Consider the following 20,496-nt stretch of genomic DNA (forward strand, 5'->3'; position numbering starts at 1 on the left):
CTTTAATAGTTTTAACTTTAATATTAGGGGTTATCCAATTATAACATACTAGGTGTAGATGTCATATAATATCAACATGCAGGCCTCAAAAAAAAAAGAGAAAAAAAGAAGAGAAACAAACTTACTATTATTACTTGATCTCATGACTGTATTCATCTCTGCATGTGTACAACTTTTAAGTGAAGAAAAATTGACTGAAGCACCTTTAATATTCTTATTTTTTTTCTCCCCACATGGCCTTGAATATATCAGCAGAAAAGTAATTTCAGACGTGGAGAAAGTCATTACATTTAGATTAACATTTTGTTTTATAAAGTATTGTGCAGAGATGAATCATACACAATAACAACACATAAATGTACTAAGATAGTAAATAAAGCATCGTCTTTGAATATGCAAGCTAAAAATGTTAAATATTTAATGTCAAATTATTTGATGTTAAATACATTTTGAAGCGTATACAAAAAAAATAAAGACAAGCGATTGCTAAGGCTTCCTGTAGAAGAAGCAGTGCACTTCCTCACACAATGAAAACATGATGTGGAGCTCTTCCCCACCATATGCTGCTGAGGAGGCACTTTTACAGTGTTTGTGAGACTTTGAGCATTACAGCACATCCATAAGTGATACTATGTTTTTTTTTCTTCTTCTCCTTTTCCCTCCCATTAGCGCCAGAGGTACTCAATGCAGAGATCAAAGTAACATTTGAAATGCCCCGCAGGCTGCCATGGGCAGGGAAATGTCACACAACTGAGAGAGAATGACAGTGAAATAGATAGATTGACACAGATATAGACTAAAACGAAGGAAAGAAAGACCAGGAGTGAAAAGAAAGGTGGAAGTGAGAGTGTGATGTTGGGTGAATCGTATTGGACAAGCATTAGGCTACTTCCAGGACTAGATAGATAGATAGATAGATAGATAGATAGATAGATAGATAGATAGATAGATAGATAGATAGATAGATAGATAGATAGATAGATAGATAGATAGATAGATAGATAGATAGATAGATAGATAGGTAGGTAGGTAGGTAGGTAGGTAGGTAGAGATAGATAGATAGATAGATAGATAGATAGATAGATAGATAGATAGATAGATAGATAGATAGATAGATAGATAGATAGATAGATAGATAGATAGATAGATAGATAGATAGATAGATAGATAGATAGATAGGTAGGTAGGTAGGTAGGTAGGTAGGTAGGTAGGTAGGTAGGTAGAAGCGCAGAAGAATGGTACTCCCCTGACTGCATTGTGCCAAGTGTAAAGTTTGGTGGAGGGGGGATCATGGTGTGGGTTGATTTTCAGCGGTTGGGCTTGGCCTGTTAGTTCCAGTGAAATGAATTCTTAATGCGTCAACATAGCAATACATTTTGAACAATTTCATGCTCCCACCTTTTTGGGAACAATTTGGGGATGACCCCTTCCTGTTCCAACATGACTGCGCAATAGTGCACAAAGTGAGGTCCATAAAGACACGGATATGTCCATAAACACACTTCTAAACCTTGTGGAAAGCTTTCCCAGAAGAGTTGAAGCTGTTATAGCTGAAAAGGGTGGGCCAACTCTATATTAACCCCTATGGATTAAGTATGGGATGTGATTAAAGTTCATGTGTATCTAAAGGCAGGCATTGCAAAACTTTTGGCAATATAGTGTATCTTCATCTATCATCATTATAAATAAATTTCATAATCTTGAGTGAAAAGATGCAAATCACTCTGCAAGTGTTCATGCACTCCTATGGAAATCATCTGTACACTGAACAAGGAGAAAATGAACAAAGAAAATGACACACTAATCATGTTTCGTTTGCTACAGAGAATAAATGCCAGTCGACTGCACATGTGTTCGTCTTCATCATGAATGTGCATTAGCTGTTTTCCCCAGCTCTCTCTGCTGTGCGGCAGTCTGAACCTGGTCTACTTTAAAACGAACAGCTTTTCCCTGCATATTTTAGCAATGCTAACCTAGCGTATAACCCACGGGCGTAAGGTTGACATGTTACTGACATCATCTCTCACGGGCACCTCCACTCAGGGAGGTTTATGTGCTCTGGGCTTCTCTGAGACACCTTTTTATAATCATTTCATTTCATTAGCCGCAAGCTAAGCCCATGCTAAACCCTCTCTGGGCCCACCCCGCCTCCGTTAGCATAATGTGCTTTTAATTGGATTCAGAAATATTCTTTTAAACCAGTCTAAGATTACAGATATCAACAAACCGCACCATGCTTCTCAAGAGAGTACACTTAGTAATCATCAAGACGTTTGCAAATTGCAACTTTTATTGTTTAGAATAAACACAAAGGGAGAGAGAAAGAGTACGCTTGATAGTCATCCAAAGCAGTCACATCTAAAATATAATGGCAGTGTAATGTTATATTATGTGCAATCATATGAAATGGCACTTGAAGTAGCAACATTCTCTTTTAGCACAGAAATGTGTTTATGTTAGTCAGGGAAAGCACCATTAAATGTCCTCTAAAGTGTAATGAACAAAACATTCAGGGCCTTGTGATTCTTACTAAGAAAAAATAAGTGAAAAGTAGGGGAAAAGCTCCACCATCTTCTTGAAGTTCTTTTTGAAGTTCATTGGGGTCAAAAAAAAAAAAAAAAAAAAAAAACGTTGGACGTAAATTTGTACGGATGCAAACAATTATTATTATAAATGTATAAATGTATTGTCACCCATATCAAATATGCACATCAAAGCATTTTTTTTTTTTTTTGGTTCGACTTTATTTCAATAGTCCACACTCTATTATCTTTGCAAGTACAATAACTCATTCATTTTCATCTACATGTTAACTAACTCTCATTTTATTTGCAGACTGTTAAAGTAATGCATATTTAATGAGCTTCAACTCCATTGTAAGTTCACGGGAGGGATAAGGGATTGTTTTGAGAGCGGAAAATGCAATAATTCTCTGACAGGGCTCTCAAAACATATTTATCAAACAAACACAATGATTTATCTCTCATCCAGCCGCGATTGATTGATTTTTATATTACTTGGCCTGCCCGATTGGTGGATATAAGCACATGTACGTGCACGCGCTCGCTCTTCAAATAGCAAGTCAAGAGAGTGAACAATGCAGATCAAGAAATGAATGTTATTTCACTATTTGAGATTCACCGGCCTTCCGCCGTGATTATGTTTTGGCAGCCTGTCTGGAAAACACATAGCCCCGGGACATTGGGCTTTGCGAGCCCATACACTCTAAAAAATTCTGTGTAAAAAACAACCCAATGTTGGGTCAAATATGGACTAACCCAGCAGTTGGGTTGTCTTAAGCAAATATTTAACCCAACCACAGGATTAAATCAACCCAATCGCTGGGTTAAAACAACCCAATTGTTGGGTTAGTCCATCTTTGACCCAACATTGGGTTAAAACAACCCAGCATTTTTTAGAGTGTGCATGCCCAATCTGATCCTGAATCGCAATGAACCAACAAATAAAAGATTCTCCAGCCTGTAACAGCCTGTGCTAAGGTATGTTCTATTAGACACATACACATAATAATCTGTAGATTTATCATTTATCTGTAGGGGCGGCGATCCCCGTCCTATTACGTCATTGAATTGAGAGCTTTTGGTTTATGGGCCTGGTGTCTATAAAAGCTTTTCTTTGATGAACAAGGATGCTTTCAGCTCTGAAACTTTTAGGATATTCTTATATTACCATGACCTTTTATATATCAACGGCTCAAGGGAAAGTTGATTTCTCAATTCATCACCCCTTTAAAATATAATATTCCACATTAGTTTTGCTATAACATGCAGTTACTAATAACTATAATGCATAATTACATGCAACTAACCCTAAACCAAACCCTAATCCTAACCCATTAGTAAAGTACATGTTGGTACTAATAACCAATGTAACTGAGGCCAGCTAGTAGTAGTTGCTGTGCAAGTAAACCTCACTCCTCTGACCTCAAGAGACGCTCTAGCGACTGACGCTAGGGGTTGCAGCCTTTAGCCTCCTTGTTAGAGCGTCCGACTCTCATGCCGGCAGACCCGGGTTCGAGTCCCGGTCCGAACAGTAGGGGTTACATTGGTGCCGTGACCCAGATGGGAGTGAGGTTTAGGGGGGTGAGTGTAACTGAGGCCAGCTAGTAGTAGTTGCGGTGCGAGTAAACCTCACTCCTCTGACCTCAAGAGACGCTCTAGCGACTGACGCTAGAGGTTGCAGCCTTTAGCCTCCTTGTTAGAGCGTCCGACTCTCATGCCGGCGGTCCCGGATAAAACAGTAGGGGTTACACCAACATCTACTTTAATGGGTTAGGATTAGGGTTAGTTGCATGTAATTATGCATATTTTATAGCTATTAGTAACTTAAATGCACAATTACACTGTAACAAGGAAGTACAACTTATCCTTAAGTTGAATTTTCAGGAATAATTCAGAATCCTTCAGAAATCATTCTAATATGCAGATTGTTGTGCTCAAGCAATCTTTTGTAACATTATAAATGTGTTCATAAATGTGTTTACTGTCATTTTTGCTCAATTTAATGTGACCTTGATGAATAAATGTATTAATAAAAAATAATAAAAAAAGGCAAACTACAAGCTGGTAGTGTACTTGCTTGCAAAAGTGGTAGTGTACGTTCAAATCTATCTTTCTCCTACAACACACTAAATCACAGGCAATAATACTAAAGCGTTATTAGTTATTATTACACACTGTGTACTATGTGATACTACCCTAGCACCAAAGTCAAGTACAGCATCCTTAAATGTCCTCTAAACTAAGTCCACATTAATGAAAGAGACATTCAGTGCATTCAAAGTTCTTATGTCTGATAAAGAAAAAAAAAAGAACAAATTAAATGAACACCAAATAAAACTAAGGATCATTCAGCAATCTCAGACAATCAGACAATTTTCCCATTGTAAAATGACAGCATATCTCTGCCCTAAGACCTTCTTTATTATCACATTGATGGTATGAAGCACTTTAACTAGCTTGCTAAGACGACCACTTGTTCAAAAAAGGGCATTAATGGGTATGTGTTCCTCCACCCCGCCACCTCCAAACCATTACATTCCCATCTGCAAAATGACAACGCTAATGATTAAAACAGGGGGCGCAGAGGAGGGAACATCACCCCCTGATCCTTTCCACTCCTCCCAAAGCACAAATAACGACACACACCATCCATTTACCTAAACCAGCGAGTGGCTCTGCTGAGAGTCCATTAGCAGCAAATGATGTTGGTAATATATTCCTGCACCACACACAAAATGAGCTTTATTATCTCAATGCAGCATTGCACAAATGAACCTTATGTGATGCTGATATATCACAGGTGACACCTATGCAAAATTTAACCCCCTTCCATTTGAAAAAGAGGCCATATCCTTGGCCTTTTATTCATTAAAGGCTTAATGCAGTGCGATGTAACGGCTAACTTGGTTATTTCATGATTGCATTGTGTGTGTTGAATAAAATCAAGCTTTAGTTGTCCAAATAAACTGTGCCTTTTAATGTTGTGCACTTGTTTAGCTCTTATGACTCTATGTATTTAACATGTAAAATAAACACCTAATTTTTAAAAGGCATTTTAGCTTGTTTTTTTGTTTTTTCACCCGAATAACCAAAATGCTAAGCTAAAGTAAGCTAATTGGTTGCAATTACTTACAGCTAAATACTATAATCTGTAATTGTACAGAACACCTCACTGAACAGAGCAATTTTTTTTTTTTCTTTAATACATATTTCATAAATGTATTGCTCTGAGAGCAAGTTCCAACACTGTTCCAACTGGTTGAATCTGTTCTGGGTGGTTGAACCACTGGATTAGTTGGTTGGTCTAAAGCCCAGGACACACAAACCCAACAATAGAGCGCCGGGCAGCATTGGGACATTGACATCATTTTTGAGTGTCAGCCGAATAGTCAGACATCGCTGTTTTTTTCAACATCTAGAATTGGCGCTGGGTCATTGGTGAGAGATAACTCTGATTGGCTGCTCAGCTTAGTGAATGAGTCAATGCACAAGAATAGCAAAACAGCTAGCAAAGAAGTACACTGTAAAAAAAAATATTTAGAAAAAAAAGTAACCTGGTTGCCTCAAAATTTTGAGTTCATTGAAATTAAAATGTTGAGTTAATACAATGAATAAATTTTTTGAGATTCGACAACCTTTATTAAAATATTATTAAAAGATTTTGTAACCATATTGTGTAATTGTGTGTTTTATTTCTGATGACGCAGTGAAACATGCCAAATAGTGCTATTTTCATGATTTATTATATTTTTTATGTTCAGATACAATAATATTTTGAGTTTCTATTTATTAAACAAAGGTCCTTCATTGTATCAACTCAAATTTTTAATTTCAATAAACTCAAAATTTTAAGGCAACCAGGTTACTTACTTTTTTAAGTTAAACCAACAAAAACAACCAAAAAATGTTACAGTGTAAAAATGGTACAGGCTGTTCTAATTTATGTCATCTTACCCAGGTGTTCCTGGTGGAATATTCTTAAGATTAATTAGATTAGAATTAGACCATTTACTTAAAAAAATAGCCTTATGTGTTGTGTTAGGTTAGATAGCTGCAGTGTTGGTCATGTTACTTTAATCATTATTTAGTTAAATCATTATAAAAGTAACTAATTACCAGGTTAAGAAACAACCTTGTCTCCCACCTACCAATCACCATCGGTTATGTGTACCACCCCACCCACCCCCCAACACACACACACACACACACACACACACACACACACACACACACACACACACACACACGTGTCAACTCGACCCGGGACCGTTAAGCGTTGTGTGTGAAAGCGCACATATTACGGTATTTCGCTGGCAGTGTGAATGGACCAAATCTAGCGGCCCGGGAACAAATGCCGAGTCGCATTATCCGTGTATTTGCCGGAATCGCAGTGTGAAAGGGGCTCAATTGGGTCTAGTTTAATGATTTTAGATGATTTTTGGACACTTGGTTTAGACCACCTTGCTGACCGGCTGAAAACTAGCTTGGAGATCAGGAGCCTATAGGAGATCAGTTAGAAAAGTTTCAACCAATCTTTGACTGGTTAAAGACACCAGCTAGTTTAGGCATAGCTGATTGACTTTAACTACGTTACAAAACACATTTGGTGAACCACCTAGACTGGAATGATGTGCATTTTCCAACAGCTTTGCAGCTAAATCACTTGAATTAGCATTAATAGTGCTAACATCCTTGATAAATACCCCATTTTATTGATTTATTTTGGAATCTTTTACCAAAGTATAGAAGAAAAGTTACGTCCAAAATCTTGTCCAAATCATACTGACCAAGACTGACTCCCACACAAGCTTAGCAGATAGCGGGCGTGCAAGGCACTAGACAAAAGCTATAAAAAAATAAAAATAATTCTGCTGATGTGTGCCTCATTTGCTTCAAATGCAACCCGAAAAGCCTGGTCCCTCTTTCACACTTTCAGAGGCTGGATGATTGAGATGATGGGAAGGGGATTCAAAAAGGATAGATTTTGGAGGAAACCGGTGAAGGAAATGTTGTTTGATAAATATCTCATTCTGTGTGGGACTGTGGGTAAAGGCCTGCAAAACCTTGTAAAAAGGATCACAGAGCATTCTCGCTCATGTAGATAAGTGATAAAGTTCTTTCATGTCTGAGGACCTGAGCTGAAATGCTTCCTGTAATATGCTTCCATCCTTTGATTATCAATGGCATTATAAAGCAACTAAATAATAATAAAAAAACAACATATTTTCTTTTAAATCTGCTTGAGAACATAGACAATGAGTAGCATCAGTGCAAATAAGATTGGGAAATGATCAGTATAACGCTCTTATACCAGAGGTCTTCAACCCTGCTCCACTGTCCTGCAGAGTAAGACAGGTAAAGCTAATCAAGATTTGACACGTGCTGAAGCAGGTTGGAAATAAACTTTGCAGGACAATGAGTCCCCTGGAGCAGGGTTGAAGCCTTCTGGACTTCTGGACATCCATAAACTGTACAGAAGCACACACTATGATTCACAATGTCAGACCATTCTGACATCATTAGTTGCATGACGCATAGACTTTTAGATCTACAAACTCAATTAAAAGGCATATTAGTTAATAACAACCTTATTAAAAGCTATTATATGCAATCTAGACTGGAATTTCAATTGGAAGTTCATGCTGCACTTTTTAATGGCTTTTAGTATAATGTCACGAGTACATGATGTAATAAGATTTATATTTACCAGAATTGTTACATATTAGGTTAGCTAGTCTAATTCCAATCTTTTGCAAAGTAATTTTTTGGAAATTTTGGTATGTTTCAGAAGCCCCTGTAAACTAGTTTTAGCAGATCAGTTATTTGCTTTCGAAGGGTTTTGGACTGAGAACTTAAACCAGTTTTGGCCAGCTTAACCTGCAGTTTCAGCGTGAAATTGAGCCTTTTACACTATAAAAGTGACAACAAACTACACGGGTAATGTGTGCCTTTCCTATTGGTGTTAAGCTAGGTGAATTTTTATTTCTGTTTTGCAAGTTGATAGATTCCTTCTCCGTTCAAACTGTTATACACATTTCTAAAAGAAATCCCTTGTGGATAATGATTTTGTTTAAAATTCATGGGCCTTTTTACAACTTGATTACTGTGAAAGGGCTATGGGCTGGTACACATTACCCTGTCAGAATTGTATTTCCTTTTTCCAGATGAGTAAGGGGCCAGTCAAGACCATTTTATTTCCACATTGATAAAATGATAAAACTCATAATAGTTTCCAGCACTGGGACTGCGGCTAAGGTAACTAACGCCACACTACGGCAATAAAGGCTTATTTGTCGCAAACGCAACATCTCTGTTTATTTTATTTGATTATTCTAGATATTCTATCAAGGCTCCTAGAGCTTGCAGTGTCATTTTTCAATATTTGCATGAAGGGATTTCATTAAAACAAGTTTCTGCAATTCAGGCATCAAGGCCTAAACCGGTGTCTAACCTCTATTGTTCATTGAGCTGTCATTTTGGTAGTTTAGTTTACAAAACTATTATCCTTCCAAGCACCGAACTGTTTTAAATAGAATTGCGTACTGTGTAGTATTCCTATATTGCAGGTTGACCTTTGTGTAAAATCTTATTTCAGCCCGTTTACAGAAACAGGCTGATAATGAATGACTTGATTGTCAGTAGAGATTTGCAATATTTTTTTCAAAAGTAAAGGTTTAACCACACACACGCACGTACGCACGCACGCACGCACGCACACACACACACACACACACACACACACACACACACACACACACACCAAAAATATCACAACAGCATACTTTTAGTTTTATTATTATTGCTTTTATTATTGTTTTTTTGCAGAAATTTGTCACAACTAAGTGAACACTTTCCCCTAAACTGTATTTAGAAAAAAAAAACACAATGCAGAAATTAACTAACTAACTTTTATTTTGAATAAATGGTCAAAAAGATATATGCAAATTTCAAATTGTATTCTTCATCTGCACGTCTTCAACTTCTGGCTGAAAAAAAAAGAGGATGAAAGACATTTAACTTAAGCACAATCCATTATTGGATACTGAAAAAAAAGAAAAAAGAAAAAAAAAATATATGTTGCAGAGCTGGGTAGACTACTTACAAATTGTAATTGGCTACTGATTACAAATCACATGAAAAAAAATGTAGTTAGTAACATTATCCATTACATTACTTATTTAGTGTACAAGATTTACAAGATTTATTCAAATGGATTATTCAAATGGAAAGAGAGGAATATTATCTTTTTTTAAATGCAATTTTAGTCTACCCAAATCTCTCCAATATGCAAGTCTCCCCATATACATATAAGTGCAATATCCTGGTGCCACAAAACTGTCTGCCTAAGATATACATTTTATTTATTTATTTATTTATTTATTTATTTATTTATTTATTTATTTATTTATTTATTTATTTATTTATTTATTTATTTATTTATTTATTTATTTATTTATTTATTTATTTTACTAAATAAATATTTTTATTTTACTTTATAAAATATTAAAATATTACTATTTTACTTTAAATTATTTTACTAAAACAAACATACAAGCGCCTCTTTTTTGAGGGGGTTATTACAGCTCAGACAACATATATTTAAATGTTATATACTTACATATATATGGATATGGGAAGCTTTTTAATTTGGGATAACCAAAATGGAAATGGTCCCAGAGTAATTTAGTGTAAATAAGTCACTTAGTGTAAAACGCAATATAATTGAATTACAAGTAATCTGATTACTTAATCCAGATTACATTACTACTGAGCTCTGTTAATATATTGGCAGCAATGGAGTTTTTTTAGAGTCTAAATGTGTCATCACTTATTTTACATGCATAATTTTATCCTCACTTTAATGCATATCATGATGTTTTGATGAGACAGTCAAGTGTCCTAAATTAAAGTAAGCACATGCGAAGGAAGAGATGAGTATATGGAAGCATGCCACATCAGACCACCATACACACTGCATATGCAAACTCCTCTGGTAAATAACCCACCTGGTGAATATAAAAATAATATAAAGAAGTCTGTCCCTTGTGTATAGAGTCCTTGTTTACTCTCAAAAGTCTGACGTTATATACCGAATGTTTTCTTTTCTTTCTTTCTTTTCTGATTATTATAGGGTATTTTCGTTTCACAACAAACTGCATCTATGGTTTCATGGATTTTGGACTCTGGTATCACCCATCATTCTGTTCTTTCCCCTCCCACCTTAGGTAGTAATTGCAAAATCCAATATTGGTCAGCCTCTACTTCATAACACATCATTACCTAAAGCAGCTAGTTGAAAAGGCTGCGTAATTCAGCCGCCTCCCTGGCCATCTCCTCTTCTGATCTCCATTTGGAAGGAACATCCTCACTTTCCTTGTCATGTTTCTGGAGCTGAAAATATAAACCAATCATTAGCACTTGATAGCACCCCAAATGTCAGTGCCCCATAGTTATTATTATGCATTCATATTCCTCAAACATTCAGGTTAGTGTCTGCTGAGCATCTGACCTCAAGTATTTAACATTCTGCAATACATTCTGCATTCTAACTGTTTAACATATCGAAATCTCAACACGATCTCATGGTCATGCGTATAAAAAGTAAGTGTGTGAAATCACGTGGAATGGATACGCCAAAATGAGTTTTGCCGTGCATATGGTACGCAGTTTTTTGCGTGCATATGATATGCACTTTATGACATGCTTATTACACACTCTTGGGTAGGTTTAGAGTGGTGGGGTGGGGGGGTTGTACGTATAATACGCCATTAAATGCGTATCATATGCATGCAAAAAAACGCGTACCATATGCATGGCAAATCTCATTTAGGCGTATTCATTCCACGAGATTGCACACTCGTATTATTTATACGCATTTCCGTGAGATCGGGCTCCGAAATCTTCATTGGTTTGTAGATCACTTTAGCCTTGTTTTTTTTTTTTTTTGCTATTTTAATTAAATCTTTGACTTACAATGACACAAGTAATGCATCATTAATGTCATCCTTGTATCTGCATTTTTAAATACTATATTTTTATTGTCTGTTTAGTTTAGTTACAGTATAGGCCATGTATATTAACAAAGAATCACTGTAACATAACTGATGTTCGGAAACGAGGGAGCTGCAAAACATCATAACAGCTATAGAAAGACAAGACTTGACATGGGAAACACAAGGGCTGTATACACCGATCAGGCATAACATTATGACAGGTGAAGTGAGTAACACCGATTATCTCTTCTTCACAGCACCTGTTAGTGGGTGGGATATATTAGGCAGCAAGTGAACATCTTGTCCTCAAAGTTGATAGAAAAGTGTTAGAACCAGGAAAAATGGGCAAGTGTAAGGATTTGAGCGAGTTTGACAAGGGCCAAATTGTGATGGCTAGACGACTGGGTCAGAGCATCTCCAAAACTGCAGCTCTTGTGGGGTGCCTTGCGCACAGCGCGATACGTGTGGTGGGAGTGGCGGCACTGGTCCGGATGCCCATGCTGACCTGTCCACCACCAACAGTGTACACGTGAGCATCAAACCTGAACCACAGAGAAATGGAAGGCCTGGCCTGATGAATCACATTTTTTTTTACATCACGTGGCCGGGTACATGTGTGTCAATTACCTGAGGAACACATGCCAGCAGGATACACTATAAACTGGTGGAGGCAGTGTGATTCTTTTGGCAACGTTCTTTTAAACGTTTTTAAATTAGCCCCGACTCCACTCAGTCAAATTTACTGCAGTAAATGCTGCACAATAGCAAGTGGAAATACTGGTTTAATTCTGTCATAAATGTTTTAACCAGAAACTGATTCAGAAAACCAAAGGGGAAGAGTGAATTATACAGGCTCGTCTACAAATTAATGTATGGTAAAGCCTTTTATATCGCTTTCTAAGTCAGACACATAACAATAATTTGTATGATTAGCCTTTGGCTTCATTATGTTATCAAACAGCTAATAATGTGTTGCTAATGTTACACAAACTATGTTCCCATTCTCAGAGTCAGAGAGCTGCCTAACAATCAGTATCCTTAGAAACGCTTTAAATACAACTCAGAACATCAGTGGAGAAAGGCATATAGTTATATACATCATATGCATAATTCACCCACTATATTAATAAATCTACCCAGGTTTTCATATCAACAGAAAAATATACAAGGATAACCTGCATGCCTTCTCTTGAGACCACCCTGCTTCACAGCAAAATTAATTATATTCTAAATCCCGTCCACACGTTGAAACCACATTCTTTGGTTCACTGCAATTTTAAGGAGAATATTCTCAGCAATGGTGTTGACTGATGAGTTTGCACACGGTTTGTCTTGATTCTTGATTTTCACCACAGGGGTCTTTAAGACTCTGTCTTAAATACAAAAGCTCTCAAGCCCACGACACTCAAGTGATGTGAACAGGTAAAGTTTGTTTGAGCTTGTTCATAAGAGCTTTAGAGTGTCGTATCAGAGTTTCTTTTCTTTTTTTCCAGTCTTTTAATATTGCACAAATTGGAAGGAGGAAGAATAACAAGGGGTCAAGGTTTTAAATGTTGGCAAGAATTCTGATTAAATAATTCAGCTGGTCATTATCACAAAAACATTATTAGTACCCCAATGTGTTCCAGAGAGGTGTATAATTAAAAAAAATATATATTTATTTCTTACAAAGTATTTAATAAATTGAATTAAGGTAGACACCGCAGGTAACCGGCAGCATTGGTTTTCAGCGTAAATGGCACGAAAAACACAAAACACAGGAAAGAGCTTTGAGATTGACTGTACAAACAGATTTGACAATAAATCTGAGGTATATTTTCACAGACAGCCGGAAGCTACAGAGAAGAGAAGCAAATGGATTGCTGCCATTCACAGAAACAGCTGGACTCCAGACAGTGAAACATGGATTTGCAATTATCATTTTGTGTCAATATGTTGAATTTTGGTTTAATTGCATACCCTATGTATTGTCACATATTGTACTGACAACTCGTCAATTAAATATTTACCATATTATATTCTGCATAATTGGATAAAAAAAAGCTAAAAATATAAATAAGCTAAAAATATCACAAAAGATAAAGATCTCTTATGAAATATCCATGTTGAGTGTGAGAGATCCAGTGTTTCTAGATGAGGAGACAAGTCTGAGCATAGTGTGTAATGTTGTTTGAGATCTCTTATGAAATTTTAGATAAGACAAGTGTGAGAGCCTCAGTGTTTCTAGCTGAGGAGAAAAGTCTTAACACAATGTGTGATGTTGGAGACTTGATAGAGTGCTAGACTCTTGCATTGTCAATACAAGATCTAGACCAAAAATCGATGCACCTCTTGATGGAAATAACATCACAGCATTTATTTTCATCAAGAGGTGCATTCATTTTTGGTCAAGATCATGTATTGACAATGCAAGAGTCAATCACTCTGCCAAGTATCCTCCAGCACATCCCAAATACGTTCAATGAACTTAAGGTCTGGATTCAGAGGTGCCAATTTATGTGTGAAAATAATTATCCATGCCCCCTCCCAATCATTCTCTCACAGTTTGAGCTTGATGAATCTTGACTATGTCATCCTGAAATATGGCCCTAATGTGTCTTCCTAATGTGTCTTCGTTGTTTAAAAAAGTAAAAGCTACACACTCCAAACAGTGACTGCACACGCACGCGCACGCGCACGCGCACGCACACGCACACACACACACACACACACACACACACACACACACACACACACACACACACACACACACGTTATTATTTATAAGCCTTTTGAAAAGGGGGGATCGACGGCTGGTCCCCACAATGTAGGTGATCTCAGGTTTTACTATCCTTATGGGGACATTTGATCCCCACAATGTAATAACCAAGGACACACACACACACACACACAAACACACACACACACACACACACACACACACACACACACACACACACACACACACACACACACACACACACACACACACACACACACACACACACATTAAAGCTACGATATGTTTTTTTGTTTGTTTTTGTTTTTTGCTTCTAGGGGTCGCTAACCTCTTTAAAACAATAACAAATGCGTAGCTTGATTATGCAGTGAATGAACGTGGACTCATGGAACTTGTCATACCGATGGATCTAATAATGTTTATGAGGGAAATAATGTTCATGGAGGAGTAAATGCATTCATGTTTTTTTAACATGACTCTGGTATGAAGCAGGGCACAATTACTAATAAGAGGCAGATATCAGCGCCACACACGAATGCCAGGGATATAAAGAAATGTGGACATTTCATTCTACCGAATACAGCGCTGGGAAGATGAATCTGTATTTAAACTGGGTCATCAATTTAGTAGGAATTTGAAATTATTTTTTAATTCGGTGCCTTCTAGATGGAGAAAAGACAGAAAATGTATGTTTTGTCTTATGGGGATAAAAAAGACTACAATTCCCAGAATGCTTCGCTGCCCTTTGAGGCCATTCCCAAAGCCACCTACTGGATTACTGTGACTGAGTTGGAGAAGACATTACAATTAAAAACTGAACGTGTCTGTTCAATATAATGAGTGAGTCACCGCGCGAGTCTCACAGTACTAACTGCAGGAGTGAGATAAATGAGCTGATGAGCTCTCGTGATGAGAGCTGAGGTAATCGTGACTACACTCACGGCATACATTCACAATGCGAGTCCAGTCTGGCGCGTTCTTATCTTTCATAGAAATTAATTTGAGAAGTTAAAAGACTTACATTGCTCACCATAGCTCTGTTTAAATGAGTGCCTGTAGCTGCGAGCTGAGCTCTGAGTGTGATCTCCATCCCCCATGCGCGGGTTCAAAACCTGCAGAAATGGCTCCCTCTGCTGGCTGTAGTCTTTAGCCTTTGGCCAAACATTCCTCCTATGATGCAAATATCGTCAATTTGCATCATAGGAGGAATTTTTCCAGAAATAGAATGCATAAATCTCTTGTCTCAGAGGGATATGAGGGGAGGAAGCACAATCATTTGAATATACTCTAGGGTTTCTACTGATACAAAGCCATATGCTAATCGCTGAAGAAACACTTTAAACTCAAGTGCTGTATTATACTCATACAGGTCAATTTATTTGACCAGTTAAAATCGGGAGGAAACGCATTTGAACGTGTTGAACGCTATAATTTTATTCTGTGTGTTAGTTTGTTGGCTGTATCAACATTAGAACATCATACTGATGATATTCTAATATTTCATCATGTTGAGCTACATAACATTGATGAATTCTGTCTAATAGAGCACATGCAAGAACGGCATCTCTGTCAAATCGAAGTTTGTTGTGAAGCTCTCGCCATCTTGAAAACGCCACGCTGATACTGGTCCTCTTTTGACTGATCATTTTGTTCCAAATTCTGCTTGCCATGGGTCATAATTTGTAAACGCAAGTACAAAAGTGTGCCGCGAGTTATGCAGTTGTCCACGTCTGGTGCGATGGTTTCTATGACAGAAAAAGTGGAAACCTAGGGTAACGCGGGCATGACGCCATTGACAGGCGACTCCTTCACACGTCCCGGTTCCTTGGTTAAAATCTAAATTTTCTCATGATTTTAGGCCCTCAAAAGAACAAAAGCAGGTTGCAGGATATTGCTATTAAAACAAAATTCCTGTTTACCAAATGACATTCGAATGTCCTATACATTTCAAATTATACATTCAAGACATCTGCATTAGATGCCATTTGAGAAAATACACTGCACTGAGAAAATAAATAAAACAAATAACGGTTTTGTGAAGAAAAAACAAATCATTGTAATAAGGTTAAGCTGCAATAGGTCTTGTTGAGAAGACAAACAAAACTGTGTTGCAGCTGAGTGTGTCAGAGTTAGTTATCATCTGGAAGCTCTCTGCTTGTCTGCATTTGTTCTGTATCTTAAAGACAAACAGTGCAAGCTAAGAAGCTCTTTTTTTCATTCCTTCAGATGGCATCATAGCGGCCTGCGGATCCCCTTGAGGTTATCTCAATCCGTCCATAAGATGAACTTTGGGGTTGAGAAGTGTTTTTGATGGGGGTGGAATGTAGTTTCCTATTTGTTTTCAGAGCTTGTAAAACTAAATGGAAAACCGTTCCTCGGATCTGAGTGATTCGGAGCGACACTTCAAGAGTAGATGCTTGTCAGTATCATATTTTTGCCGAAAGCAGAGAACAGAGGGGAGGGAAGTTCCTGGAAAAGAGCACAGCTGCTGTGAGCAGGAAACTCAAAGTAGATCATGTAACACATGTACGGATCTGTTTAGTACATTTATTTTGCAAAATGGCATTACATTGCAACATTTTAAATCACCGGCTTAGAAGATAACTTCATTTATATGCGTATTAATATACTACAGTATGTAGTGTGCTGATTTTAGAGGGATTTTAGCCAGTGGTCAGGTCGACCAATCAAATTAAATTAACTTAAAGGAAGTGTATGTAAGATTGTGGCCAAAACTGGTACTGCAATGACTATCCCCTCTCCCCTCCCTCTGACTCGAGGTAGCCAGATTGGCTGCAGGATCAGCAGAAACGTTTGTAGCTGCAGCTGTGGTAACTAGAGCAGATCTGGCAACCCGGATGCCGAAACACTACTGACTTTGTGATTGGTAGATAGGTGGAGGGTGGAGGGTGGAGGGCGGAGGTTCAGGCCAAAACACAACATGTCAACATCAACATCAGTTGAGGGCCGCAACAAAAACTTTTAAATGACAATATCCTGGCCGGACTACTGTTGTCAGTGATATAAGTATTTGAAATGAACATGATTTCTTAATGTCTAGTGACATATCAGGGCCATTTTATGATTCATTAAAATACATTTCTTACATACAGCTCCTTTAAATGAAAACAAATTCTTAAAACACTTTACATTATAATAGCAATTAGCTTGGTTATATGTTTATTGTATTATTTCACATCTCTCTCTAAAATGTTTGATTCTATTTAGTCAGGTCAGTTATTCCCCAATAAAGAACAGGGACATAATCTAACTTTCTAAAAAAAAAAAAAAAAAAAAAAAAAAAACTTCATAAAGTTTCTGTTTGAGTTCACAGTAAAAATATTCTAGGTCTTTAAGGGTTCAGATGTAATAAGTACACTGTAAAAAATGCTGGGTTAAAAACAATCAAAGTTGGGTTGAAAATGGACAAACCCAGCAATTGGGTTGTTTTAAGACAATATTTACCCCAACCGCTGGGTTAAAACAACCCGTTCACTGGGTTTAAAACAAACAAATTGCCGGATTTGTCCATATCTTGTCCAACTTGGGTTGTAGTGTAACTATTTTAAATATTTCATTAAAGTTATGTAACTGATTCTTTTTTGACTACTTTTCAAAATTTCTAAAGAATATTAATCATAATTATATATATATATATATATATATATATATATATATATATATATATATATATATATATATATATATGTGTGTGTGTGTGTGTGTGTGTGTGTGTGTGTGTGTGTGTGTGTGTGTGTGTGTGTGTGTGTGTGTGTGTGTGTGTACCGTTCTAGCTTCATCTTGAGCTGGGGTCTTGAAATATGACATAATAGCACTCAGCTGAAATCTAGAAACACAGAATTATTCTATCATGTCCAATCTCCACAGGGAGACAGACACTGAAAAGGCAGCGAATTCCAGGATTGCAGGATTGCCATCTTAATCTGTCACATGAGCAGTGTGGATGGCCTGCTGTCTGGATTCTCTGCTTTCTGACACAGCTCTGTAACTCCGCCATCACTGGAGGCATCCACTCAAATGTTCAATGACATGCACCACTACATCAGACTAGCAAAAGAGGAATGTTCACCGGGCATGCAGCTTGGAGCGGGGCTCCGAGGAGATACTTAAAAAATCAGAGCTGGAGTCGAACCGACTTGCCTGGGGATGCTCGAATAAAAAAATGCACCATAACAGCTTCACCTATCAGTTTATTTCCACCTAAAAGTTGCACTGCATATGACACCAAAAACAAATGCAAAAATGTTTACATACACTGAAGACTTGAGGTGCTGGAAGATGGCTGCAGGGTATTTGTATGCAGTTGCTAATGTGTTCTTATGGATTTTCTGGGTATTTAAGAAAGCATTTCTAGTTGGTTACTTACTGGCTCAGGTCAATAACCGACCGGTATGTCTCTATGTATTCTGCTCACTTGATCTGACCTTCAGTCCAAGTATGTGGGATTTTTTTACTCTCATTATTGTTTGTCAGATGGAAATCCAATCGCTTAAAGAATAATAGCACAATTTTCAACAAGTGACATGATTTATGGCATCACACTGTATTATTTTACACCAGAAACATTCCATATTTCACCCTAAATGCCATTCATATTAAAGAGATAGTTCCCACAAAAATTCAAATTAACCCATGATTTACTTACACTCAAGTCTTATTTCAGACAAACACAATCAGAGTTATATATATACAAATAAAAATAAATGTCCTGTCTTTTCCAAGCTTTATTATGGCAGTGAATGGCTGTTTTTGTTTTGAAGTCCATAAAAGTGGTAGCCTGACAAGCCAGACCCACATCAAGATGTTTGGTCTGGAAACTCACCATAGACAGGGCTCAATCCGAGGGGTGGGATAAACGGTTGTCTTTCAAACTCCCTCTGCACGCGATAGGATAGCGCTACACCAACCAGAGCAACGAAGGTGAAACAGAGCTTGTTGATAGATTAAACATTCGCCGTATCCGGTCGGCTAAACTCTGAACACATCTTCCCTTTTTAAGAATGACTTCAGTGCCAAGCACGCAAACGCAACTCGGCCGTTGTCATTATGGCCCCGCCCGCCGACTCTATACACGATGTGATTGGCCCGTCCAGAGTGAGGGGGATACAGCTCAGAAGGGTATTGAGAGTTCCTAGACGACACTTGCGGGCAGATTAAATTTGCTGCTGCTAGGGTGCGTCTAGATTTCTAGGCTATAAAAGTGGATCTATCATCATAAAAGAGCTCCTCATGACTTTGTACCATGCAAGAAAAATAACCATATTTTAAGATAAAACTAAAACATCTAGCTTCTGGCAGTCAACTTATGGCAAAAGAGTCACCCCTTTAGTGTATAAAGTTTTAAATAAGGATATTTTTTCCACACAAACATGCATTATTTTCCTGTTAACACTGTGGAGCTGCTTTGAAACAATCTGCATTGTAAAAGCTCAATATAAATAAAGGTGACTTTACTTTTATGGACTTCAAAATAGAAGCAGCCATTCAATGGCATTATAAAGCTGCCATTCTAAAAAAAAAATATATATATATATATATATATATATATATATATATATATATATAGGATGACTTGAGTCGGAGTAAATCATGGGCTAATTTATTTTTTGGTGAACTTTTCTGTTAAGATCTTTAATAAAATTAATGTGGTAAATGACAGTCTAGAACATGCAAATAAGCATCTTGAGTAAAGAAAAGCCTCTCAACTTGAAAATGATTAGCCAATTATAAAAACCCTTTTGATCACAAATTCAAGGAATGAAAAGTATTAGATAAAAAAAAACAACACTTTGAATTTGATTATGTGCTGCTGAATTTGATTATCGAATTATTGTGTAGACATACAACTTTAAGACCTCCAGCATATGTTGTTTTCCCATAAGCGGCTCCATATGGCAAATCTGTAAGGCCCTTCAGCTCTTCAGCAGAAAGAAGACCCAGCATGTTCTTGAGCCCATGTGAATACAGCGGTTTCATCTCGACAGGGACGAGCTAGATCCCCATGGCTTCACACCAACAGCTGTAGAACTATATGAACATGCTGATGTCTAAACTTTCCCATTTATCCTGAAGGCATGGACAAAGCTCTTCAACAAAGCTTCCTGCCGGGGGGACAAATCCCCACTTCCTCATCCAACTTAAGGAGCAGGAGGGTCATATCTACGAAGACATGAAGTTCGCCACCTAGCGTAAAGAAGCACATGGCACACATTGAGGCTTTCCCTTAGGCTCATGCTAATGT

At 37.4% G+C, this 20,496-nt stretch overlaps 1 protein-coding gene across 2 annotated transcripts in view; it reads right to left on the reverse strand.

The window, feature by feature from the left end:
- Window positions 1–9,359: 9,359 nt before the first annotated feature.
- The window catches only part of fhit (fragile histidine triad diadenosine triphosphatase), a 536,398-nt gene continuing 525,261 nt past the window's right edge, over window positions 9,360–20,496 (reverse strand). For both annotated transcript variants that reach the window (XM_067431993.1, XM_067431992.1), the window contains 2 exons: window positions 10,803–10,913; window positions 9,360–9,508 (listed from right to left, as the gene is read on the reverse strand). In XM_067431993.1, coding sequence (XP_067288094.1) covers window positions 10,812–10,913 — 102 coding nt within the window. In that variant the 3' untranslated portion in view covers window positions 9,360–9,508; window positions 10,803–10,811. The remainder of the gene's footprint in view (window positions 9,509–10,802; window positions 10,914–20,496) is intronic.

The sequence above is a fragment of the Pseudorasbora parva genome, chromosome 22 (genome assembly GCF_024679245.1).
Source record: "Pseudorasbora parva isolate DD20220531a chromosome 22, ASM2467924v1, whole genome shotgun sequence".
Taxonomy (NCBI): Eukaryota; Metazoa; Chordata; class Actinopteri; order Cypriniformes; family Gobionidae; genus Pseudorasbora; species Pseudorasbora parva.